At 39.9% G+C, this 24,669-nt stretch overlaps 3 protein-coding genes across 11 annotated transcripts in view; all 3 read right to left on the bottom strand.

Moving 5' to 3' along the window:
• Window positions 1–745: 745 nt before the first annotated feature.
• On the bottom strand, window positions 746–7,405 carry LOC147870849 (transcription-associated protein 1-like). 9 transcript variants are annotated; one of them, XM_087341811.1, is made up of 9 exons: window positions 7,346–7,399; window positions 6,079–6,508; window positions 5,333–5,482; window positions 4,751–4,848; window positions 4,164–4,251; window positions 3,699–3,919; window positions 3,129–3,337; window positions 2,381–2,594; window positions 746–1,660 (listed from the first exon to the last, which is right to left on the bottom strand). In XM_087341811.1, the coding sequence occupies exons 4-6, from the start codon at window positions 4,761–4,763 to the stop codon at window positions 3,751–3,753; spliced, it is 270 nt and encodes an 89-aa protein (XP_087197937.1). In that variant the 5' UTR covers window positions 4,764–4,848; window positions 5,333–5,482; window positions 6,079–6,508; window positions 7,346–7,399; the 3' UTR covers window positions 746–1,660; window positions 2,381–2,594; window positions 3,129–3,337; window positions 3,699–3,750. The 9 variants fall into 9 exon arrangements, with proteins under 9 accessions (XP_087197937.1, XP_087197934.1, XP_087197933.1 ...); XM_087341808.1 differs by having other exon boundaries at window positions 3,129–3,340; window positions 7,346–7,398; XM_087341807.1 differs by lacking the exon at window positions 4,164–4,251 and having other exon boundaries at window positions 3,699–3,893; window positions 7,346–7,405.
• Window positions 7,406–8,511: 1,106 nt separating this feature from the next.
• Window positions 8,512–13,427, bottom strand: LOC147870850 (BLOC-1-related complex subunit 8 homolog). The gene is made up of 3 exons (XM_087341812.1): window positions 13,287–13,427; window positions 11,838–11,945; window positions 8,512–10,338 (listed from the first exon to the last, which is right to left on the bottom strand). The coding sequence occupies exons 1-3, from the start codon at window positions 13,289–13,291 to the stop codon at window positions 10,281–10,283; spliced, it is 171 nt and encodes a 56-aa protein (XP_087197938.1). The 5' UTR covers window positions 13,292–13,427; the 3' UTR covers window positions 8,512–10,280.
• A 190-nt stretch (window positions 13,428–13,617) lies between these two features.
• LOC147870851 (peroxisomal multifunctional enzyme type 2-like) overlaps window positions 13,618–24,669 on the bottom strand; it is a 40,416-nt gene continuing 29,364 nt past the window's right edge. The window contains exons 15-25 of the mRNA XM_087341793.1: window positions 23,861–24,001; window positions 22,504–22,672; window positions 21,910–22,109; window positions 21,416–21,476; window positions 21,179–21,342; window positions 20,009–20,132; window positions 19,658–19,830; window positions 19,081–19,257; window positions 18,172–18,333; window positions 15,580–15,721; window positions 13,618–15,226 (exon numbers count right to left, since the gene is read on the bottom strand). Of these exons, the coding sequence (XP_087197919.1) occupies window positions 15,165–15,226; window positions 15,580–15,721; window positions 18,172–18,333; window positions 19,081–19,257; window positions 19,658–19,830; window positions 20,009–20,132; window positions 21,179–21,342; window positions 21,416–21,476; window positions 21,910–22,109; window positions 22,504–22,672; window positions 23,861–24,001 (1,575 nt within the window). The 3' untranslated portion in view covers window positions 13,618–15,164. The remainder of the gene's footprint in view (window positions 15,227–15,579; window positions 15,722–18,171; window positions 18,334–19,080; window positions 19,258–19,657; window positions 19,831–20,008; window positions 20,133–21,178; window positions 21,343–21,415; window positions 21,477–21,909; window positions 22,110–22,503; window positions 22,673–23,860; window positions 24,002–24,669) is intronic.

Raw genomic sequence — 24,669 nt, forward strand, 5'->3', positions numbered from 1 at the left:
AATATATTAAACAAATATCAAATCAAATACTATAGTAGATATGTTGATGATATACTCATGATTTTTGATGCAAAAAATACAAATATAAAAAATGTTTTAAATGAATTTAACAACATAAATCAAAATATACAATTCACTTTAGAAACAGAACAAAATAACAAATTAAATTATTTAGATCTAACTATAATACGAAACGAAAACAACTCTGAATTCAAAATATACAGAAAACCTACAAATACAAGCACCATAATTCATGCCTCTTCATGCCATCCAAATGAACATTAACAAATGGCTATTAATTACTTAATAAACCGAAAAAATACATATCCCATGACCACAATAAACAAACAAATTGAATGTAACATAATAAAACAAATTCTAATAGAAAACGGATATAATAATTATGAATTAAAACCCAAAAATAAAATAAACAATGTAAACAACATAAATGAAGACAAAAACGAAAATAAACAAAACAAATGGGCCACATTCACATATATAGGAAAAGAAACCAAATATATAACAAAAACATTTAAAACAAATAACAAAAATAGCATTTAGAACAAAAAACACAATAAAAAACATCTTGAAACAAAAGCCACAAATAGACACAACAAATCAATACGAAAAACCAGGCATATATAGGTTAAAATGCAATGATTGCCCGTTAACCTATATAGGCCAAACCGGACGCACCTTTAGTCAAAGATACAAAGAGCATATTACAGCAATTAAACACAATAAAGATCATTCAGCATATGCAAAGCATATATTAAACACAGGACATACATACAACAAAATAGAACAAACAATGGACATTATAAAAATAATACAAAACAAGCGACATAGAGACACCATAGAAAAATATCATATACAAAGAACACATAAACAAAATCTTGCATTAAACGACAGTAACATCTACACGAACAATCCGATATTTAACATTCTACAGTCCATCGACCCAACCCCCTAAACAACTTTCACCCAATATATATAGCCATACACGATACTCACAGCTTAGTTGCAGTCTACAGCTCCGTAATATCGGACACGCACCTCACACACAACCCGGTATGTTATAATACTTTAAATATTTTGTGATTACTTTTCTTTTGCTTGTATTACGATATATTGAGTAATTCTTTAAAATTATTCCATTTCCTATGTCAGTAGCCAGGATCAGGATATGAAAATTAAAATTGATTTTGCAGATTTAAGACATCCAGGCGCAGTCTTCAAAAATTAAACGGAAGAAGCCTGGAGGTTAAACAAATAAAATCTATCGGGTAGAACAAATCAGTATACGCAGGGCAGCAAGTGCAACAGTTTTTAATTTTAATTGATAGACCTGACGATGATGGAATGAACATGGAAACATGTCGTCATTTTAAAATGTAACAATATCATATGTTGAAATGTTATAATTTTATGTGATTTTAACAATCTATAAGCTTGTGTAAAGACGGTGAATAAAATTATTGTATTGAAGAACACAAGCATGACGCAATTAAGATATAAGTTACCTTTGCACGTTGCACCAAGTACTACACCATACGCCATTCAAAGTAAGGTGATGAACGATACCGCAACACACACAAAGAGCCATTCGCCTCGAGTCCCCTCCAGAACAGGCCGCATCCACTCGTACGTGTCCGATGCACTGGCGTACATGAAACACAAACACAGATTATAAGTCAAACATACCAACCAGCAATCGCCAATGCTCAGAACTTGGATCCATAAAATGGAAAGAAAACAACACACTCGCACCATAATTTAACTGTATCACCCTTTTTTAAGTTAAAAGGGGGAGGCTCTTAGTGTCATTACATCCACCGGCAATCCCATTTTACGTAAACTGGATGTAAATGATCAATGATAAGGAGATATAAATACAATACCAATTTCAAAAGAATCAAACATGAGCATACATTTACAAAGTTCAAAACCACGACAACGAAGACTGAACCAATCTGACTCAAGTGATATCTCAACCTCTCACAAGAAATAAATAAAACACTCTCTCAAAAAAAAAGAAACTCGCCCTCAGTCTCTCACCGAGAGATAGGGAAGCTACCTTACCTATCCTGGAAATCCTCTTTCTTGGCCAAATTAAAATACCAATGCCAAACACATAAAATGAAGGCAGAGCTACCTCCAATGGAAAACATGGTAGAATACTATTATTATTATTATTCAGTGTTCTGTCTTACGACAAGTCCTTCAAACTGTGAAACTTGTTACAATGCAGATATCAAAACATCTTGTAAACATAAACAAGTGCATGTGCATGGTGGAATATTTCGCTATCTTGCCAAAGAATTTGATTGTGTGAATCATGAATTAGCACATTTCATAATCATATTTCTCGTATACTTACACAATGCATGTCAAGTAGACACAGAGATAAATCTCTCGCAGACATGAGGTCCTTCGTGATAACAGCCGATTGATTTCCTGTCGTCATATCAGTGAGCCAGCAAAGTGTTTCTGCACATACTCCACTCTTTTCCTGGCAAGCAGTAGTCATGTCAGGTGACGCATCCTTCAACCTCAGTAAAGTCCCATGGATCAATCAAGCTTCTTCTCTGCAGCTATTACCAGAAAAAAAATGCAATCACATTCAACACATCACCTAATTTAAAGGTTTCATAACCGATCCCCTTGCTCAAAATTAACCAAAAGCACAGAAAATATCCCAGCAGCTCCGGTCACTGTGCACAATACTCACACGTCAACAAAACTAAATTCCTTACCTTCGCAATTAATCACTTATTAATTAGTAAACACATCACATTAAAGGCTCCACAGCACTACACACATCACACATGTAACAAAACCACTCATTAACAAAACCTTATCACAAATAGTCACCACCCTCGTCTACAAGCTATACCTAACCTCCAATTTTGATGTCCTATGAACAATATATTCACTAGAGAATCATGAATGCCTCTAGCATACCACAGATACAGCAATTATGCCAATCTCTCACCGCACATAGGTCTTTCAACATATCAAATCTCACATTTAAGTTCACAACATCTGAAGTACCTAATAAAATTGGACAGACTCATCTCTCTCACACGACAACCACATCAAATACATTCTAATGCTCATGTACTCACACAACGAATGCCTCGTTCAGACTGATATCAGTTTCTTGCGGATACGATGTTCCTTCTTTGTCCCAGCAGGTTTAATCTTCTGACATCAAGTCGGTCCGCCAACTGTTACCGCACGTACTTCAATGCTTGTCTGGCTGGCAGTACGCAGGTCACGTGACAAACAGCATGGTGCTCAGTAGAATCTGAAGGATCATTCTGTTTCTCGTAATCTGCTACTCCCAGAAAGAGAAAATACAGTCACATTCAAGAAATCAAGACATCACACTCTTCTAAGAGCACACAGTTTTACTTCACCAAGCAGTTAACACTCCTACCTTAGCCAATGAACAAGCACCTTCCATTTTCAGAAGACAAATTCTGTCAAGTTCATTACAAACCCATTCACAAGTTAACTTTAAATACGGGTCACGACAGTGTCACAACCAGCGACCTGACAAATTCTGAACTCCCTCACTCACAGATTCATACTGGAGCCTTTCTTTCCTCCCCCCCCAGCAAATTTAAAGCATTCGCCAAGTGGGCCATTATTCCACACGTCATAATACTGCAACTACAAACTCTACAACTCACACACATCACGTCAGTCCCACGCAACTTCTGTTGCCACTGATTCAGTGGATATTTAACGAACAGTTCGCTTGCCGTCTGTTTGGAACCGAGGATGTTGATCGCTGTCTCCAATATACACGGCTCCCTCTCCTCGTGCCCCATTATGACAGCAAGGGAGTCTACAAACACCAGTCGGTCCATGCCCCTCAGGTTCGCCTGTTTTGATGTCATGGAGAAAGGACCTAAATGAAAGATTAAGAAATGGCAAGCCACTACAACACACCCAACATCTGTAGCACTTCTACTACTAAGGTGAATTCAACCGACAAGGGGCAAGAGGTAGCCGTAGCAATTAGATTTTTTTTCCATATTACCATCAGTAATGCCACTTTATCATACCTTCTGGAAGCAAAGGTGGAAACTTCACCATCAGTAATATAAATTGTTTCAATGTTGAACAATCTAAATTTATAAAACTGAACTCACCAGCTACCTGAGATATCGCCACCATTGTGTAGTGACAAACAAGGAACACACCGTCGTAACTCTTTCATGGCTGCAGCAACAAACACTCCTACCAACATACACAACAGGCCTTACTGGCTTTTCCAGATATGAAGCAGACGCTTTCAACAAGTTCACATACTAAATGTGGTTTTAAGAGAGATTTCAGGTTCTCACAGTGGTCTTTGGGTTCTAACACCACTTGGACTTACAGAAAACCAACACAGATTATGATTTTTAAACATTTAATGGTTCGCTATATCAGCTGCAGTTATCCTTGTGACTAAGCGCAATGCCATGAGGCAGTGGGAGCATGGAGGTACACTCCATGCATTCTCAATTATAGAACAATGTGGAGGTCAGCCTCAAAATGTGGTTCCTTAAACTGGCAAAGAAAAATCACGTTCTTCATTGTTTCTTTGTAGTCTCAATAGAAGAAATAGACAAGTTCTTTATTTCATTAAAACCATTTACTACTTTTCAGGAAAAAAGGTCTTCTTCTTTCAATAATGGCATTGCAATTCAGAAAATAAGTTCATTAAACAATTTACTCAAATGGATGAACTTGCCTGTGACTGCCATCTGGTGAGTGGCTCTGGCTTGCTTGTCCTGCAATCTGCACGCAATCCCATGGACTGCGGAGATCTCCACATGTGGATCATCAGAACTGCAACGGCGAATCACAATGAGTACAGATAATTACACTCACATCCTAATGTTCAGTGTACAAAATGTTGGTCACAACAGTGGCCAATGCAGTAGCTGCTTCCTAAATCAGCAACTGATGTAAAAGGGACAGAGAAAATGGGAAATCTGGGTTTATGATATGAGAAAGAAATACATTACGTGCAGATGCCTCCTGGTACTGGCAGGATACTAAACACAAACTAATTGTGATACAGCCTCTAACAGGCTCACTGTACCAGTAAATAATGAGTTCTGGGTGCTCAGAGAAAGATCTATACCAGTGCCTCATAGACTGCCATGGGACTCGCTTACAATTCTGCGTTGAAAAGCCAGTGATTAACAATCTGTTATGTCATGTTAGTACCATCAGGCTGGAAAAACATCTTTTATTTTGTACACTTTTTTAATATCAAGAATGAGGTTAGTTTTACAATATTCTTCTGCCTCCAACTGCTCTTATATACCTTGGACAGGAGAAAAGCTGCTGCACTGTATTCTCATCTTCATTAAAATTCAGGGATGCCACCAAGAAACAGCAAATTATTTCCCAGCACTGACGACGGTAACGGATCCGTCGTGCTTGACTTCAGAGCAATACATGCTGTCTCCACGACCTGGAAAACACAAGCAACAGTTTCAAGTTATAACGAGTGACAACGCAGGCCAGATTCACTGGTAAGGGAAGTCAAATGTTTTAGTTACAGTAACTTTCAAGTACTGCACTTACTGTAATACTCTAAACACCTTTTCTCCACATCAGGGCGCATGTCATATTTATTTCCAGAACCTTTGGGATTCATGGACACCAACATATCATTGACTAGACTTTTATTTTGTAAGTGGACTTTGACAAATCTCAACAATAAAATAAAAATTAATTACAAGTATATAATTTTTCTATAGTCTATGCTAACCGTAATAAACGTCAAAAAGGAACGTATTATACGCGTATCAAGTCATTTAATGATCTTCCACCAACAATTAAAACTCTAAATGATTTAAAGGTGTTCAAGCCTGCATTTAAATTATTTTTCATAATTGAATTGCAGAATCTGAAGGTTATGTACATTCACATGTGAAACACATCCTTGTAATTGTGTCAAAAGTACTGAAGTTTATATGTATTGTATGAAATGATTTGTTCTCCATCCTTTGGTTTAGTCCTAAGAAGGATCTATGGAATGTAAATAAACTGTACTCTCTAACATACCTGAACAATGCAATTCCTTATCCAAGTCACAAACACTACAGGTGCTTCGTTCTGTCTGGTTCTTCACATCTCCAACTCCAAAAAAGCTGCTTCCCCATCACGCACACAATTGATCTTCTGAAACGCTGATATTCAGACAAATTAGTCCTCCATGTCTTCGTTGATACCAGTAAACACACACTACAGCTACAGTTCACATGCAAGTTGCTACTCAGTACATCCCCTGATCTCAAACTACTCTTTGAGACAGACTAGGCACTCCCACTAAATCTATAACCGTACACCTCCTCGGAAAGCAAGGTAATCGCACGAGGGCCTGAGGTCTTCCTTGTGGCATTGTGAGGCATGCTACGAACACCCCATACTTGGTCACTAGGAATCAAAAGTGGGCAACGGCTATAGTATCCCACATGCTTGCAGGCACTCCTACCTGAAACAATACCAAATACCAAAATAAATATCCGCATTGTGACACCAGTCGTAACTGCTACTACGAATGCACTCTACACCTCATCAATAATCAACTGGCCAACTAAACCAACCCTCCATGCAACCAAAATATTTCACACTTATGTCCTTCACACAAGGGAAAGATGACACACATCAATTCAAATTAACTTCCACGCCCTGGCAATATATATGAGAGTAAATCTGCACTGGACTCAGAATGCATCCTAGCAACCAAAGAAATACAGAGGGGCAGAACGCCCACGCCATTTTATCATAGGCAGGGACGGCAACGTCTGAAAAACAGCGAACTCATCCGACCTCCTTGTCATAGCAGAGTAGTAGTAAACTACGTCTTACGCAGGAAAAGTCTGAGAACTGTTGGACAAAAAACAATCTTCCACGTGCCAAATTCCTGTTGCGATAAGAAGTGAGCCTGCCAAGTGTACTGAACATACTCCACTGATTTCCTGGCAAGCAGTAGGCTGGTCAGGTGACAGACAGCTTTTCCCCGAGTAAAATCCCAAGGATCAATTAAGCTTCTTCTCTCAGCTATTCCCAGAAAGACAAAATGCATTCACTTTTAACTAACACAAATGCAAAAATAAACAGCATTCTGATGACGCAGTTGATTGAACATGTACTTTTGTTCTTGGGGAGGGGGGCACACCACACACACTTCTGAGTATATAAATGTCACTTATCAATGCCGTAAACGCCTCATGGCGTTTATTTATTTGATTCCTCGGGAATCATCGACACATAACCTCAACCGTTAAACGAGAACACCCCATCATTCCGTAACCTGATGACAGCCCACCTAGATCGCTGTTCGCACACATAAACTTACAGCACCTCCAAGACTCCGAAGACTAGACTCACGCTTACCAACACACACTCACTCTCACTCACTCTCTCTCACTCTCTCTCACTCTCTCTCTCTCTCTCTCTCTCTCTCTGTGCGAACTTGACCACAGCGAATTATAGTAGCGAACCCAGTAAACTACGTATTGAGCGGGAACAGAAGGGCAGCCGAATGGCATCGGCAGTTCGAGACCCAGCGGATTCTTACAGTAGTATTAAGTGTAGTATTAAGTTCTAAATATAAAACGAGGGCAGGACTGAACCGATTTCTGATTTCTGCCCTCTAAAAAAATAATTGAGGGTTAACGGGTGGGTGGGGAGCCGAAGATGAGAGAATGAGGGGGTTATGCAAAAATATATTTATGAGGGAGCAGCCAAAGGTGGTCCAAACAGACATCATATCAATCAACAATCTTTAACCAAAATGTGTTCAAAGCACTTGAGTCGAAAGAAAAAATCCAGCCAAATAAATCAACAAATCTGTCATCTACTGGGCATGAGATTTTTGCAAGCAAATCCAAATTCATAACAAACACCACACGCCAAACTTACAAGTTTACAAGTTTTAAAACCTTTATCCTTGCTTAACACACCACAAGCACAGAAAATACCCCGGCAGGTCACAGCACTACATAACAAAAACCAAAATCACTTCACAAATAGTCTCCACCCACGCCTACAAACGATACCTATACCAACTGGAAACAGCAATAATGTCAATCCCAAACTGCATTTACTTCTGTCAACATATCATCTCACACTTACAATCACAACATTTAAAGTGCATCCTATAGGTCAGGTAATTACACACTTCATTCATTGTCCCATCAGGTTTCCTGTTCAGATATCAAGTCAGTCTGCGAACACACTCAACAGCTTACATGACAAGCATGCAGGTTTGATGGTTTGATTTATTTCGCTGGATTGTTTCTTTTTCGACTCATATGCTTTGATGTCTGTATGTTGTTGGTATACCCCCAACTGAGCCCCCTTTTATATATTTGTGCATAACCCCCCTCATTCTATCATATTAGGCGCCCCACCCTCCCGGTAACCCACAATTATTTTTAGAGGGCAGAAATCAGAAATCAGAAATCGTTTGAGTCCTGAGTCCTGCCCTCGTTTTATATTTAGAACTTAATACTACTGTAAGAATTAAGAATTAATACTACTGTAAGAATCCGCTGGGTCTCGAACTGCCGATGTCGTATTCCGCAGGCCAGCACGCTATCCATTCGGCTACCAGGCTCCTACAAGATTACGATTCTGGATCTTCCTGATATATCGATGCCCTGCATTTCCCGCTCAATACGTAGTTTACTGGGTTCGCTACTAGAATTCGCTGTAGTCAAGTTCGCGCAGAGATAGAGAGAGAGAGTTGGTAAAATTTGTTGCGTGAATCTAGTCTTAGGTGCTGTAAGTTTATGTGTGCGAACAGCGATCTAGGTGGGCTGTCATCAGGTTACGGAATGATAGGGTGTTCTCGTTTAACGGTTGAGGTTATGTGTCGATGATTCCCGAGGAATCAAATAAATAAACGCCATGAGGCGTTTACGGCATTGATAAGTGACATTTATATACTCAGAAGTGTGTGTGGTGTGCCCCCCTCCCCAAGAACAAAAGTACATGTTCAATCAACTGCGTCATCAGAATGCTGTTTATTTTTGCATTTGTGTTAGTTAAAAGTGAATGCATTTTGTCTTTCTGGGAATAGCTGAGAGAAGAAGCTTAATTGATCCTTGGGATTTTACTCGGGGAAAAGCTGTCTGTCACCTGACCAGCCTACTGCTTGCCAGGAAATCAGTGCAGTATGTTCAGTACACTTGGCAGGCTCACTTCATATCGCAACAGAAACCTGACCTGCCTACTGCTTGTATCACAATGTTGTTGCACATTAAATCCCTTACCAGCTGTAACATTAACTTCACAAAGTTTACAGAACAGAATTGTTCCATCAGAACTAAAATATTCCTCACCGAAATCTTTAATGAAAGCTCTTAACTTTGCACTTTCAGAACACCACTTTTGGCATCTGAACTAAATGAAGGATTCACTGTAAATGCCCGAGAAATGTAGTTTCAAGTAAGAATTTCATACCCAAAATATGAATTTTATCCTCAAAATATAACCAAAATGATCCTAACCATGAATCACCAGTATTGTTCCCAACAAACTGTGGTCAACCGGTGTCCTTGAAGATCTAAACATGATTTTGTGATTGTAAATAAAATTTTCATGAAGCAGAGTCCTTGAGAAGCTAATAGTAGATCATACAGTAAAGACTGCACCAAACCCTTAATTTAGTATGACTCCTTCTTGTTCCTGTACGAACAAATATCTTTGAACAGAATGAGCAGTTGATTGATCCACTGGTTGCTTAGCCGCCTGACTGTGATTAAGAGATCAAGTGGCTAAAAGGGTGAATGAACTGACTAATTGATTCGTAGGCTATTTAATAATTATATTTCAACCGTACAAATTACTTAATACTAAATGGGATTAGGATTATTGTGAATGGAGGATCCAAGACATGAAATTGTAATCTGAACAAAATTAAACAAACAGCGATGCAAATACATAGTAATTAAATGGCTAATTTGAAGGAAAAAAAACATGCACAAACAATATTGATTATATAACTATCCACTGCTAATACTAAAGTGCCACTACATTCCTTGGGCAACACCAACCACCCACTGGTTTCTTGATTTGAACACTTTCCCAAAAAAACAGCACAATTCATGAAGCTCCTCATTATGTAATTTTCTCTCGCTGCCTGTATGTTTCTCTTAGTTACATGTATTCTGCTCATCACAGACATCAGTGCAAGACACCAAGTTTAACACCCACACAAAACAGCAGGTGAAATAAGTAGCCATTATTATCTGTAATTAAGAACTTTTCCAAAAGCAGGAACTTTGAACAATGAAGCATGAACTGGCCTTCAACCTAATAGAGGAAATAAATGTCTTAAATATACTGTCTCTTAGTATAACGATATTGCACAGTTCAGTATCACCTCACAATTGAATAAATATAGTCATTTCTTTCACTCTGATGTTGGAAACATACATGGCACCTATCACACCGTGCAAAGACGTCCATTCGACACAGCCCACACTGACAGGTTAATATTTCCCACTTATAGGACCACAGCTCCCTTGTTCTGTAGTGTCCTCTGTATCAATGAAACATTATGTCCATGTGACCATGCACTCTTTCTCCTACACAGTAACAATTCTAAGGCCATGTGATATCCCCAATTTCATCATGATCATGTAGTGACTGCTTACCATAATATACTACCAACATAATAAACAACAGGAAGCAGCAATTACCTGGCATGTCACAGCATTAGTGGGGGAGCCTACACAGACAAGACATGCAACATAAATCACATGCGTTGCGCATATGCGCATGCCAATCCAAATGTTCTTGGATCAGCACACAAGAACAAAACACAATTCTAACACACATGAAGAATCACAGCAAGGTGAAAAATCACTAACACACTGTCTGACCGGTATTCTACACTACTGTGAATGAAACAGTGATCCACAGAGCAATAAAATTAATTTAGTGTCCTACAAAACAACTCATTACAAAGATGGTTGCCTGCGACGTTGCACAAACTGATTTTTACATTAAATGGTGCAACAACCTGCAAGACAGCCACCTCCATATTCACTATCATAAGAACCTCAAAACTCAATTCAGTAATGGCAGATGACAAAGTTAAAATGAACAGAAGATCAAGAGAACTGAAATGGTAGATATTCACACCAAATTTCACAAAAACCAGTCAACTGCTGTGTAACTGAATCAGGCTAGATGGACATACACATGCAGCTTACTTAATTAATAAGACTGCTTTATAAGTCATTCAAAAACCACTGGATCAACTGGCATATTCTGATACACTATGATCAGATTCAACTGGAAGATCTGAGGAAACTGACAAAAAAAACCCTCTTCAGTCAGGACAGCAAATCCCCTGCTGAGACTTGTGCATAGGACGTAATTCATTTGAGAAACAGGAGTGCTAACACAACACTGCTATAATTTACTGGTAGAATCACTCCTTCCCAAACGAGGATTTGCACAGAATAGTTTTGTCCATGTACTACACAACAATTCAGATCATTTTTTCCTTACGCATAGGAGATATTTATTTATGGGGGATTTACACTAGTGACAGACTTCCTTCCTGTTGCTATAAAACAAGTTTGTGTCCCAAATTCCCCAAACCCTATTTCCTTCATGTATTCTAAAACACAGGTAACCCACAAATTTAGCATTCTGTACTTGCTATAGTACATTCTTTTCCAACTGAAACACATTTGCTCATCTTACATTCAGTTCACATATGAATAAAATGGGAAGAACCCTGAGAGAAGGCACAGACAGACCACAGAAATCACGTCCACAACATTCACAATAACACTCACCTGCGAGCTTCTTCATACTTAATCTGCTGTCGCAAGAACACCGCATTCTTCAGCAGTTCCTGTATGTTACCAAGGTTATCCTCTGCCCCCTCCATAGACTTCACTGCCCTGGAGAACAATACAACTGCTGAAAAAACTACACAAAGTTCTGGGAAGGTCTTGTGATTCTCACTTTTCTTCCAAATCATATATATATATATATAGATAGATAGACACATGCACACACACCATATTTGGCGACTTTGTGTCAGGACTCAGGATCTTATTCCTTTGCCAGGCAGAAATGTCAAATGAATGAAGGTCTAAAATCACTAAGTTAATTGATTAAATAATAAGCTTTCCTTGTAACATAAAGAAATTACACTTCACATAATTCAAAATGTCAACTAGAAATGAGCAAGATGCTGCTACAAGCCTGTGGAAAAGTATTCACTTGGGAACAAGGTTCCTCTTGAATACTAGTGAACGAACAGAATTTCCTTTAAACCTTACCCAATGGCATACTCCACATCGTAGCAACGTCCCTGCAACTCATGATGCAGTCTGGTAACTTCTACCCTCTTCTCCACCATCGGGGGCAGTGCTTTGCAATGTTACGTATATAAGTTCAACATAAACAACTCAATCCATGTTTGACACGTTTTCAAACCTTTTTTAACTTTCATTTCCAATTCCGGGTCTGATGACAGAGACATCGACATGATTCTCAACACAGTTACGTTATATTACCGATAACAAAGCACATCCATATGTGCCTAATAATTATTCCAAATAATCGCATACGAAGTACAGCCGATTAACAAACTACAGTTCTGAGTTACAAAGCATGTTACAAACTATGGAACTTCTAAACTTCCGTGTTTAACAGTGAAGCCAAAACAGTTTCATTTTAACATTGGCAACGGCTGGAACGGTATATTTTATCGTCATTAACTTTTAAATTGGTGACAATGAAGGGAACCGGAACTAATTTTTAAGTGCGGTCATTGCCAGTAGGAGTCGAATTACATGCTTTGTTGCTTGTGAGTTGGCAACGAGTTGGAAGTTTTGATAAAGAAGTGCCATTCCGTTGGGAAAGATTCGAAGTACTCGTGCGTACAACACGTTGGGGAGTGTATAAATTAATATTTCGTTAAAAGTCTTGAAAGAATGAAATTTATAAGTATTTTTGTTCTCGCAGCCCTAGCTGCTTATGTAGATGGTAATGAGGAAGAAGAAACGGGTGCCAGATTGCTAATTTCGAAACAGATACTGAATAGATATCTGGTTGAAGACATGGACATAGTAGCTGGGATATTTAGATGTCATATTGTTTCAGAAAAATTATCGTCCGGTTGTTTTTGCAGAATAGAAATTTTTACATATCATAGGCCGTTTATGTTACAAGCCAAAGAATATGGAGCATCTCATGATAATATTGTATTTAGTACCCATATAATACCAACATACCTCATAAACTTGTTTGATTATAACACACAACATTCTTTGCAGTACACACTATATAATGTTGGCACAAGTACTGCTCTTGGTGTTAAGCTGAGTGACAGTAGCTTTCACAAAGAGGCCTTCACTTTGGTGGGTGGTCAGCTCAACATCAAGATTGACAGGATCCCTGCAGGGACAAATGTATCTCATGTAGTAGCTGTCAGACCAAGGAAATATGGATACTTCAACTTCACAGCTGCAGAAGTCAACTACAGACCAACAGAGGATGCCTCTGAAGTGAGTTATCACTTGCATGGACCGTGGTCAAAATTTATAGAAATGTTTGTAATTTCCATTGTGCTGGTCCTAAATTATATATTTAGAATGTACAGGAAGCCATTGTAAAATAATGAGCATAAAACACAAATTCTTCAGATTGATAAAATGATTTTCATTTTGAAACATTTAAATATTATGTAAGACTTGAGGTTCTCACAGCGGTGAATATGAAGATTTCTGTCTTCTGGGTTATTGCGCTGTGTAGTCTGGTCGATGTTAACCAACGTTTCAGAGGTCATCCAGTTCACCATGGAGACTGAAAAGGACGGCCATCTCCCATTCCTCGACATAGACATTCACCGGAAACCTGACGGCTCATTAGGCCACAAGGTGTACCGGAAACCAACCCATACCGACCTTTACCTCAACTCCAATTCCCATCACCACCCGTCCAACAAACAGGCCGTGCTCTCGACCCTGGTACACAGGGCTAAAGCCCTTTGCGACCACGACAGCCTACAGAGTGAACTGGATGCACTCACCACCACCTTCAGGAAAAACGGATACAGCAACCGTCAGATTCAGAAAGCTCTCAATCCGCCTGCGAGGCTGCCACCGCCTACTGAAAAACCAGCCTCGGTTGCCTTCCTGCCCTACGTCGGGACGACCTTCAACCGCATAAGCAGGTTGCTGGCCAGGCACGACATCAAGTCTGTTGGTCTTCCGCCAAAGAAAATTCCCAGTTTTCTCCGGCCGGTAAAGGACGACCTAGGACTGAAGACGCCTGGCGTATACAGAGTTCCCTGCGAGTGCGGAAAAGTCTACATCGGCCAGACAGGCCGTTCCGTTGAGGCCAGGATCAAGGAGCACGAACGCCACATCCGGCTCGGGCAGCCCGAGAAATCTGCGGTTGCTGAACACCGCTTCAACTTGGAGCACAAGATACAGCTAGAGGACACTTCTATCCTCTCCTCAAAAACCGGCTACATGGACCGGTTAATCAGGGAAGCCATCGAGATCGAACTTCATCCTGATAACTTTAACAGGGAAGATGGACTTCACCTGAGCCGGTCCTGGAAGCCTCTGATCCACACACTCCGAGGACTCCGAGAACGAGCAAGAGTGCGCCGCCAGAACCAACCAGACCACTAACTCGGCCCCTTTCAGGGCCTTTATCCATACAACTACACTCACCTTTCTCTCTCTACTTTCTCTCCCTCTCCCACCCTCGCCCACGTGCTACCATTGGTCCACTCCCATACCTGCTCCCATTGGCTCGGGGCAGGCTACACCTTTCACTTCCCTGCCTATAAAATCCAACTCCTCACACCCTATTGGCATATTCATCGCCCTGATGACGGAGGCAGTATGACCTCTGAAACGTTGGTTAACATCGACCAGACTACACAGCGCAATAACCCAGAAGACAGAAATCTTCATTTAAATATTACTTGGAAAATCCATCTATGGACACCATACTTGTTTCTGTCTGCTTCTCTGATATTCAAAGCTCATAATTAAAATGAACTGAGGACTGAATATAGCTAACATCAAAGCTAAAATTGAATATTAATCTCCAAACTTCTTACAAGTCTTCCAAGTGGTGTTCCTCAGGTTTCACCATCAAATTTCTGCATACATTTCATTTTTCCAGAACTTCTTGACAAATACATATGCCACAAAGCCTGTAATCATGTAAAATTCCTAAGTTTATCTCTTGTTTTGTTTTTTGGGTTTCTGTTAACATCGTCACACACTGCTCCTGTAGGACGCAACAGAAATGCATAACAAGTCTTTCCGTTTCAGCTGCAAGTGGCCGTGACAAGCGAACCCGGCGAGGGTCTCATCATTGCCTTCCGTGACTATGATAAGAAAACCCTGTCTCTCAAATGAGATACAAACCCAAGATCTGCCAGATATGAAGTAGGAGAGTTAACCGCACAGACAAAACGTTTAACAGATGAAAGTTTTAAGTTAGTCTGTATAAAATTTACTCTCTAACAGTGCTGTAAATCCATGACAACTGTGTGATACATACTCCAGGTGGCAACAGTATTGCCATCTTTGGTGATGTTGTACTGGAACACACCACCGATCTTCTTGGCACGCTCTGGGTTTGCCGCAACCCGCTTTTTCAGCAAGTCAAACACACCATCCGAATCCAGCGCTGATGTGGATGCCTGCACCAACAATGCAACCTCACATTACAGTTTACAAAGCCACCAACATCATACACCATTTCTGCATGTCTCTAGGAACCTGTTAACTCTCTGGTGATAGAAAACGAAGGTCGAACATTGCCAATACCAAACAGTATCACTAGCTGCAGGACCAAGCCACTTTGGCACAGTTCAAACACATCTGTATTTGTCTAAGATCCAGCTTAATATTATCCTCCCCTTAAATTCTCAGTCTTACTTATGTCCAATTTTTTTAACAGGATTCCCACCAAACTATGCATACATTATGTGTTTTCATCTTATGAACAACACATTTAGTCCTTTAGTTCACTATCCTAAGAATCCACTTATTTGATCCTTCAAGATCCCAAATAATATTTGGTTGTTTTCAAACACAATTTAGGTTCTTCACACAAAGAAAGAAACCATATTTTACAACCATACAAAAGTGGAAAAATATGGATATGATGTAATTTGATCTTTAGCATTACTGAGAGTAGTTTCGATGGTTACACACTCTGTAATCAATAATGAGTACTTCCTGAACGTGTTAAATATTTATGAATACTATATTTTTAGCTTAAAAACAAATGCAAAACAATGTTCATATTTTCATTCTATGTCAGGACATGAGATGTGCCTCTGAACTACAAATTCCAGTTTTCACTTCCCTCACCTTGGTGGACCTCATCACAGCAGGCATAGTGACTGACTGATGCAACCAGCATACATCAGAGCTACTCACTTGTGTTTCTTCCATGACCTTGAACACAGCTACTGTACTGTACTGTACTGTACATGTTATCAAGACAACCTTACATGTAGGCTAAAGTGCAAAGTCTTTCCTGCCTCCTTGACAGTGACTCAGCTAGTCAAAAAACTTACTGCTTTTACAAAACAAAGGTTCATTATTCTGTTACACAAAACACACACAAATGGCCATATCATGACTCGGCTCCACCCCCAGCTTCATGCCAAAATTTTTTTCCAAGTCTAAGCCAATTTCTGACCTAATGACATTTTACATAAACAAGTGTAGTGAAACAATGTATTCATGTGACAACTTCTCTTTGTCTCCCACAGTTCACTATTCACAAAGCACTAAGTGAACTGTACAAATCGTCAAGTTTGTTCCTCACTTTGCCCACTGAAGATGCAAATATCCTGAGAAATTGATTTGCAGATATTTACCATAAGCTGGAAATGTAACTAGGAAAGAGAAAACAAAGAAATTCCATAGAGCTCTTGAGTAACCTCTGAAGACCAACTAGATAATTAAAGAAAATAATTAACCCCTTCAGCCACAGTGAAGGTGCATAATATTCTATCAATCCATTGTTACCTCAAAGAAAACACAACATGTCTCCACGACAACACTAAACTAGTTAATGCTGCTTAGAGAAATAAATTACTGTTTATTCTGAGATCAATATAAAACCCACATTATATATTCTGTGGGCAAAATGCAGAGATAATGACTGTTACAGCAGGTGGTACATACAGTTACAACTCAGCTTTAAAGGGTTAAAATGGATCTTACTGAAGATGTGATACTAGCAATGCTGTAATGTTTGGGATCTTAACAAAAAGGAAACATAACCTTGTCACTGAGAGTAAGAAATTGCTAGGCTGAACAATGCAGGTTATCACAAGATAACAGAATATCAGTTACACTTTATATCGATTAAAACACAACTTGCAATCTGTAGGAACAAACACCACACAGCTCAGGCCTGCCTCATGGACTTATCTTGAACCACTTGAACACAATCCACAACCTAACACCCAGTATTTTAAAGATCCATTTTAATATTACACTCCCATCTATGAGTTGGTCTCTGAAGCCATCTCTTCCCTCAGGTTTTCCACACAAAATTCTGTACTCATTTCATGTCTTGCTCATGCATGCTGTATGCCCTGCCCATCAGAGCTTTCTTATCATTTTACTAAAAATCCAGAATTAAATCTTATATTTGGCTCATTAAACCCACACTAAATTAAACATTCTCCAACACACAATTACAGAATTTACATCAAAATGTACATTTATATTAAGTAAGCTTTACATGCAAACAACACAGCTCAAATGCTTCGTCTTGTTTAGTAGCAGTGTACTGCATAATCAAATTGCATTTTTCTGTGAGGAACCTGCAATATGTGTGACTTTTTATTTCCACTGCGTAGACATGAAATTTGACACAAAAATTTCATTGGAAAAGCTGAAAGGAAAACAGTACTTGGGAGATCTACACACACACACAGACATTACTAAAATGCACCTTAGAGAAATATGATGTGAAGAGATAGATAGGACTCAACCAGCTCATGACAGAGCATAAGGGCAGAATTATGTGAACGTGATGAAAGGCCAGCAGCAACGAAATTTCTCACCAGCAGAACAACCATCATCAAAGATGATCTTGGCCCATCAGTCAGCCACAAAAACGTACCTTGTGCTGCGGGACGGATGCCTCGGTGAGATCGACATATGCGCCAGATATCACCACGCTCCCCGTCTCTTTCACCTTGGTCTGAAAGTGGATACGGTTCCCCTGTTGCCACATGTCAGTCTGTAGTGTCTGCCCAGGGATAACCGGCTTGCTGAACCGAGCCTGTAAACCAGTGACAGTCATCATTTTCTTCATACCCTCGCACTCTGATGGCCTGTGTAGTGCAACGATCTAAACCATATTAATGGGGATATCAGGTTGCATCTCAGTCCAGTTTCTGACTATCCTTCTCAGGCTAATCAGAGTTCTCCTCAGTCCCTCCAAAGAACTTCCAGCATAGTAACATGAAAATTAATATTACTGCCCCTTTCCAAATTCATACCCATTCATTATCCTCTCATTCTATCTGATGCTATATAACCTCTGAAAATGAAACAGATTCATGAAATAACATCATATTTAACAATCTCTCTGATGGAAAAAAAGTACAAAGAACTTACAAAGCAACAAGATGATAAAATTAAAAAGAAGAGACTGAAATGGTAAAATGTTATGAACAGTCCTCCGGAATTACAACTTAGAAATCTACTATCAAGCCACACCATTGCACCATGCTTCACATGAATATTTTTTTACTTACCATAGGCCTCCCTTAACGTATCCACTGTGAATGGGAGTCACGGTTATGAAGTATTCCAACAGGGATGCGAGAAAATAGGAAAGCATGTGGAAAGAATAAGAAAGCACAATGACTGACATCAACTGAACTGTACATCAGACACGGAAGAGGCAAGTGAAAAATGCTGTGAACACAAACAATCCATAGAACAACAGAAAGAGGGTGCTGGAATGTTATCATGAGAATGTGAAAATAGGAAAGCCCCAAAAAGAGATGTTTCTATTACACACCTTTATGGCTTTGAATTTGGTTGGATCATTATCCGCATACTGCTGTAGGACATGGCGGGCTGAGAAGCCCAGCGAACACAGACCGTGCAGGATGGGCCGATCAAATCCACCAAATGCAGCCACATTCGGGTCAATGTGAAGTGGGTTGCGGTCTCCAGACAGTCGGTAGAGTGCAGCCTGCAGGAAATAATGTTGAAGTGAAGAAACATTGACAATTAATTTGTAGGTGTGTTTATGATCTCTCTGCATACTAAATTCTACAGACTTAGCTGCAGTGTTTCATTAGTCATAATTTTCACACACAGCAATAAGTGCAGATTCAAAGCAGTCAGCATTTTCAGTCTACATCAAATAATCTTAAGGATGCACATTTTACAAAGCTCTATCACCACAAATATGTCAAGATCTTAATTAGATTGTCCTTCTTCTCCATATTTCACACGTTAGTACTACTGACAGAAGAAACTAAAAATACATACACAGAATAAGAAAAGTTACATTCACTCCCCCCCCCCCCCCCTCAAAGAAAAATAACCAAAGAGCCTCACACGTAACACATGCTTCCCTCTATTCTGACCTGATCAAGAGACGTGCGTTGCTCAACAGACAAATCAGGAATCCGCTTTGGTGGTTCTGCTGTTGGCACATCATAGGGTGAAGTACGCTTGTCTGTAACACCCTTCATTCCAACAGCAAATGTTGTCAGCAGGGACTGTGCCACCTTCTCACCACTTTCATCAAATGTCTCCACTGCAATAATGACAACAGACAGCAACTGAATTTGTATCACCTTGAAGACTAGACTTTTAAACCACTTATATTCCCCCTAGCCTAGACAGATCAATGAAAAAGAGACACGTTACAACTGCACGAACCAAGTTGACAGAAGTTACAAATGGAATGATCATACTGCACAATTTTATCTCACCTTCCACCAGCACAACAGTCCCAGATCCCTTGTCCAAGATATCCACCACCTTGCAGTGCACCTCAAGAGTCACTTCACTGTTGATGGGATGCAGAACCTCCAAGTACTGCTCACCATGCAACATCTGGCAACATAGCAGCAACACGATCCTCCTCAGTCAACTCCAATTATGTACTCAATCGTTTCTCATTCCTTTGTGCCTCATCAGCAACCCTAAGGTTCATAATCCAATCAGTCTCTACGTCGAAACCACTGAACTATCTTTAAGTTAGCAGAACTTCTCGAATCCATTTAGTGGAAAGAAAGAAAGAAATACTTTATGATATATCTGCAAAAACAACTGAATACTGTCATTTGTTTACACGACCGAGTGGCATGCCAGTGGGAAGCATCTACACTTTGTGCAGCTCACTGAATCAGTGTGAATTCTATCCTCACTCTCTCTATGGTGCAGGATATTCTTTGAAAAACTGACTGTATACTTGGCTTCTCAAAAAATAGAACACTTTCTTTATAGAAGCCAAAGGTTCATCACTGAGTTCACAAAAGCCTGCCATAAGACTAACCTGAGCCAGCTGCATCCAGTTTGCTCCATAGATTTCTATCTCCCAAAAATCCATCTTAACGCCATCCCACCTACGCCAATGTCTCACCCACAATCTCCTCCCTTCAGGCCTTCTAACCAATATCTTGTAAACACCCCACAACTTCACTAGCATAGAATACGACCTGAATGATCCTCCGTTGCACTGAACAGAAAAACAACCCACAGCAGTATTATTTTTGCAGAAGCTGGATCTGCTTTCATTCCATGAGGACCAGCAGACTTTTAATTTCTTCCTCACTGCATGTACAGTGAACTAAACAAGTCAAGTGCGATGGAGACTGGCTATTATATTCGTAATAGACAAAGCACAGGCAGTAAAATGTGCCTTGCGTTAAGATATATGGACATGTTCAGCTGCGAAGGCAAGAAATGCATATAGGACTCTGGTGGAGAAATCTCTTGGAAAAGAAGCCACTTAGAGAAGTGAGTAAGAGATGAAAACACAGCAAGAAGATTGTGAGGTGGCTCAGGGTTGCATCCGAAGGCAGGCTTCGAAATGACCGATGCTGAACCTTGCGGTTATCCTCAAAAGAGTGTGCTTATCAAGACATAACCTCACTTACCCTGGCAGGATTGAAATCCCTGCCACTGAACACCTCAGCAGTAACACTAGACTCCATCACGGCAGACACGCCTTGCAACACGAGGAACGTCGGCAACGCAGAGAAGTCTGCGTGGCCTTCATACAGGAATCTCAGGTCACTTGGGTTGGTCACAGTGCTACCAACTGCAATAAAACAAACACATTACTTGTCTGTCACACTGTCACAAACACACGCACATAATGGCACATTACTCACCTCCCAGTGCATACAGGATCAGGTCACGAGGAGTGTATTGGAACTTTGTCACAACACTCTTCTGGAAAGGAAATTGGGACCTTAAACCATGTTCACAGAATAAGTGTCATCAAAAAGACAAAAGAAGTTCAAGTCTGCACAAACATTAGCCACCATCAATACTTGGATGGCAGCACCAGCCATTGCCAAAACTAATGTACACCTCATTTAACAAAATACTGGACCTCCAGTGGCGTAAGCCACAATGAAGCAGTCAGCTTCTTCCAACACCATACGCAAGAAACACACAACTGAAGTAACGTAAACCACGTACTACAATTATGGCGACGGGCTAAAACCCTGTACACAATAAACAAAATTAATTCTGCTCATTCATACGTCTTATACTACACTCCCTCTATACACCTCCACTGGATGGTGCTTAGACACAGGGGTAACTTGAATAATTACTATCTGAAAGCATATGCAAAAAACTACATCGAGTCATAACTCACGCCATCAGAAGAAAGCCCAGAGTTCGACTTCATCTGCTCCAGAACGGTCATCAGGGTACCAGATGCCTCCTGGATGGACTCCAATTTAACGGCAGCAGACATATCTGTCACCTTGCCCCAGTTCTCACGAACAGCCTCTGGCGTCACCAGCTCATTCATCTGTGCACGCAGCAGGCCGCCCGGTGAACGCACCAGATAACCTGAAGGTTGTCAGACAAGAACGCATCCTGATGGAAAGTTCTGCCGACACTCAGCACGGGAGGTAAACGGTTCTCTGCTTGTCTATCATTACTGCGCTTCATGGCTATTCCAAGCTGTTTCACTGAAATCAGGACCCTTGAAACATGAATCCGGTCATTCTACCGCTGTTGACACATCTATGGAAGTCCACATGCAGATTCTGCGACTTATCTACGATTGTGATTTGCAGTGAAAAAATCATTTCTGCATTTCACTGAAAGAGCAACAACAGACCCAACCTTCATGACCCTAATGAAATGCAGTCCTGTTTTGGACGGCATCACATGACTCAGAACCAGTGGTGTCGTTACAGGCATCGAGCATATTCCGAACAGGGGTGCCACTGACACTTACATTTTCCTGTCCAGCCAGCAGCAGACTCGATGATGGAGCCAGTCTCCTCACAGGATTCGTGACACAGCCACGTGACGACTGGCGCAATCAGCTCGAAACAGATACTGAATAGATATCTGGTTGAAGACATGGACATAGTAGTTAAGGTTAGTACAGCTGGGATATTTAGATGTCATATTGTTTCAGAAAAATTATCGTCCGGTTGTTTTTGCAGAATAGAAATTTTTACATATCATAGGCCGTTTATGTTACAAGCCAAAGAATATGGAGCATCTCATGATAATATTGTATTTAGTACCCATATAATACCAACATACCTCATAAACTTGTTTCATTATAACACACAACATTCTTTGCAGTACACACTATATAATGTTGGCACAAGTACTGCTCTTGGTGTTAAGCTGAGTGACAGTAGCTTTCACAAAGAGGCCTTCACTTTGGTGGGTGGTCAGCTCAACATCAAGATTGACAGGATCCCTGCAGGGACAAATGTATCTCATGTAGTAGTTGTCAGACCAAGGAAATATGGATACTTCAACTTCACAGCTGCAGAAGTCAACTACAGACCAACAGAGGATGCCTCTGAAGTGAGTTATCACTTGCATGGACCGTGGTCAAAATTCATAGAAATGTTTGTAATTTCCAATGTGCTGGTCCTAAATTATATATTTAGAATGTACAGGAAGCAATTGTAAAATAATGAGCATAAAACACAAATTCTTCAGATTGATAAAATGATTTTCATTTTGAAACATTTAAATATTACTTGGAAAATCCATCTATGGACACCATACTTGTTTCTGTCTGCTTCTCTGATATTCAAAGCTCATAATTAAAATGAACTGAGGACTGAATATAGCTAACATCAAAGCTAAAATTGAATAGTAATCTCCAAACTTCTTACAAGTCTTCCAAGTGGTGTTCCTCAGGTTTCACCATCAAATTTCTGCATACATTTCATTTTTCCAGAACTTCTTGACAAATACATATGCCACAAAGCCTGTAATCATGTAAAATTCCTAAGTTTATCTCTTGTTTTGTTTTTTGGGTTTCTGTTAACATCGTCACACACTGCTCCTGTAGGACGCAACAGAAATGCATAACAAGTCTTTCCGTTTCAGCTGCAAGTGGCCGTGACAAGCGAACCCGGCGAGGGTCTCATCATTGCCTTCCGTGACTATGATAAGAAAACCCTGTCTCTCAAATGAGATACAAACCCAAGATCTGCCAGATATGAAGTAGGAGAGTTAACCGCACAGACAAAACGTTTAACAGATGAAAGTTTTAAGTTAGTCTGTATAAAATTTACTCTCTAACAGTGCTGTAAATCCATGACAACTGTGTGATACATACTCCAGGTGGCAACAGTATTGACATCTTTGGTGATGTTGTACTGGAACACACCACCGATCTTCTTGGCACGCTCTGGGTTTGCCGCAACCCGCTTTTTCAGCAAGTCAAACACACCATCCGAATCCAGCGCTGATGTGGATGCCTGCACCAACAATGCAACCTCACATTACAGTTTACAAAGCCACCAACATCATACACCATTTCTGCATGTCTCTAGGAACCTGTTAACTCTCTGGTGATAGAAAACGAAGGTCGAACATTGCCAATACCAAACAGTATCACTAGCTGCAGGACCAAGCCACTTTGGCACAGTTCAAACACATCTGTATTTGTCTAAGATCCAGCTTAATATTATCTTCCCCTTAAATTCTCAGTCTTACTTATGTCCAATTTTTTTAACAGGATTCCCACCAAACTATGCATACATTATGTGTTTTCATCTTATGAACAACACATTTAGTCCTTTAGTTCACTATCCTAAGAATCCACTTATTTGATCCTTCAAGATCCCAAATAATATTTGGTTGTTTTCAAACACAATTTAGGTTCTTCACACAAAGAAAGAAACCATATTTTACAACCATACAAAAGTGGAAAAATATGGATATGATGTAATTTGATCTTTAGCATTACTGAGAGTAGTTTCGATGGTTACACACTCTGTAATCAATAATGAGTACTTCCTGAACGTGTTAAATATTTATGAATACTATATTTTTAGCTTAAAAACAAATGCAAAACAATGTTCATATTTTCATTCTATGTCAGGACATGAGATGTGCCTCTGAACTACAAATTCCAGTTTTCACT

The sequence above is a fragment of the Zootermopsis nevadensis genome, unplaced genomic scaffold (genome assembly GCF_977971745.1).
Source record: "Zootermopsis nevadensis isolate Lab colony 2312 unplaced genomic scaffold, Znev_1.0 Znev_ptg000091l, whole genome shotgun sequence".
Classification (NCBI taxonomy): Eukaryota; Metazoa; Arthropoda; class Insecta; order Blattodea; family Termopsidae; genus Zootermopsis; species Zootermopsis nevadensis.

Coding starts and splice junctions, on each gene's coding strand:
- LOC147870849 (XM_087341802.1), bottom strand. CDS start 5,375: ATGAAGATGAGAATACAGTGCAGCAGCTTTTCTCCTGTCCAAG. Junction 4,849..5,332: donor CAGCTTTTCTCCTGTCCAAG/GTATATAAGAGC, acceptor TCGCCGTTGCAG/TTCTGATGATCCACATGTGG. Junction 3,894..4,750: donor TCACCAGATGGCAGTCACAG/GCAAGTTCATCC, acceptor ACATCAAAACAG/GCGAACCTGAGGGGCATGGA.
- LOC147870850 (XM_087341812.1), bottom strand. Junction 10,339..11,837: donor AAGTATGAAGAAGCTCGCAG/GTGAGTGTTATT, acceptor TTCCTCTATTAG/GTTGAAGGCCAGTTCATGCT.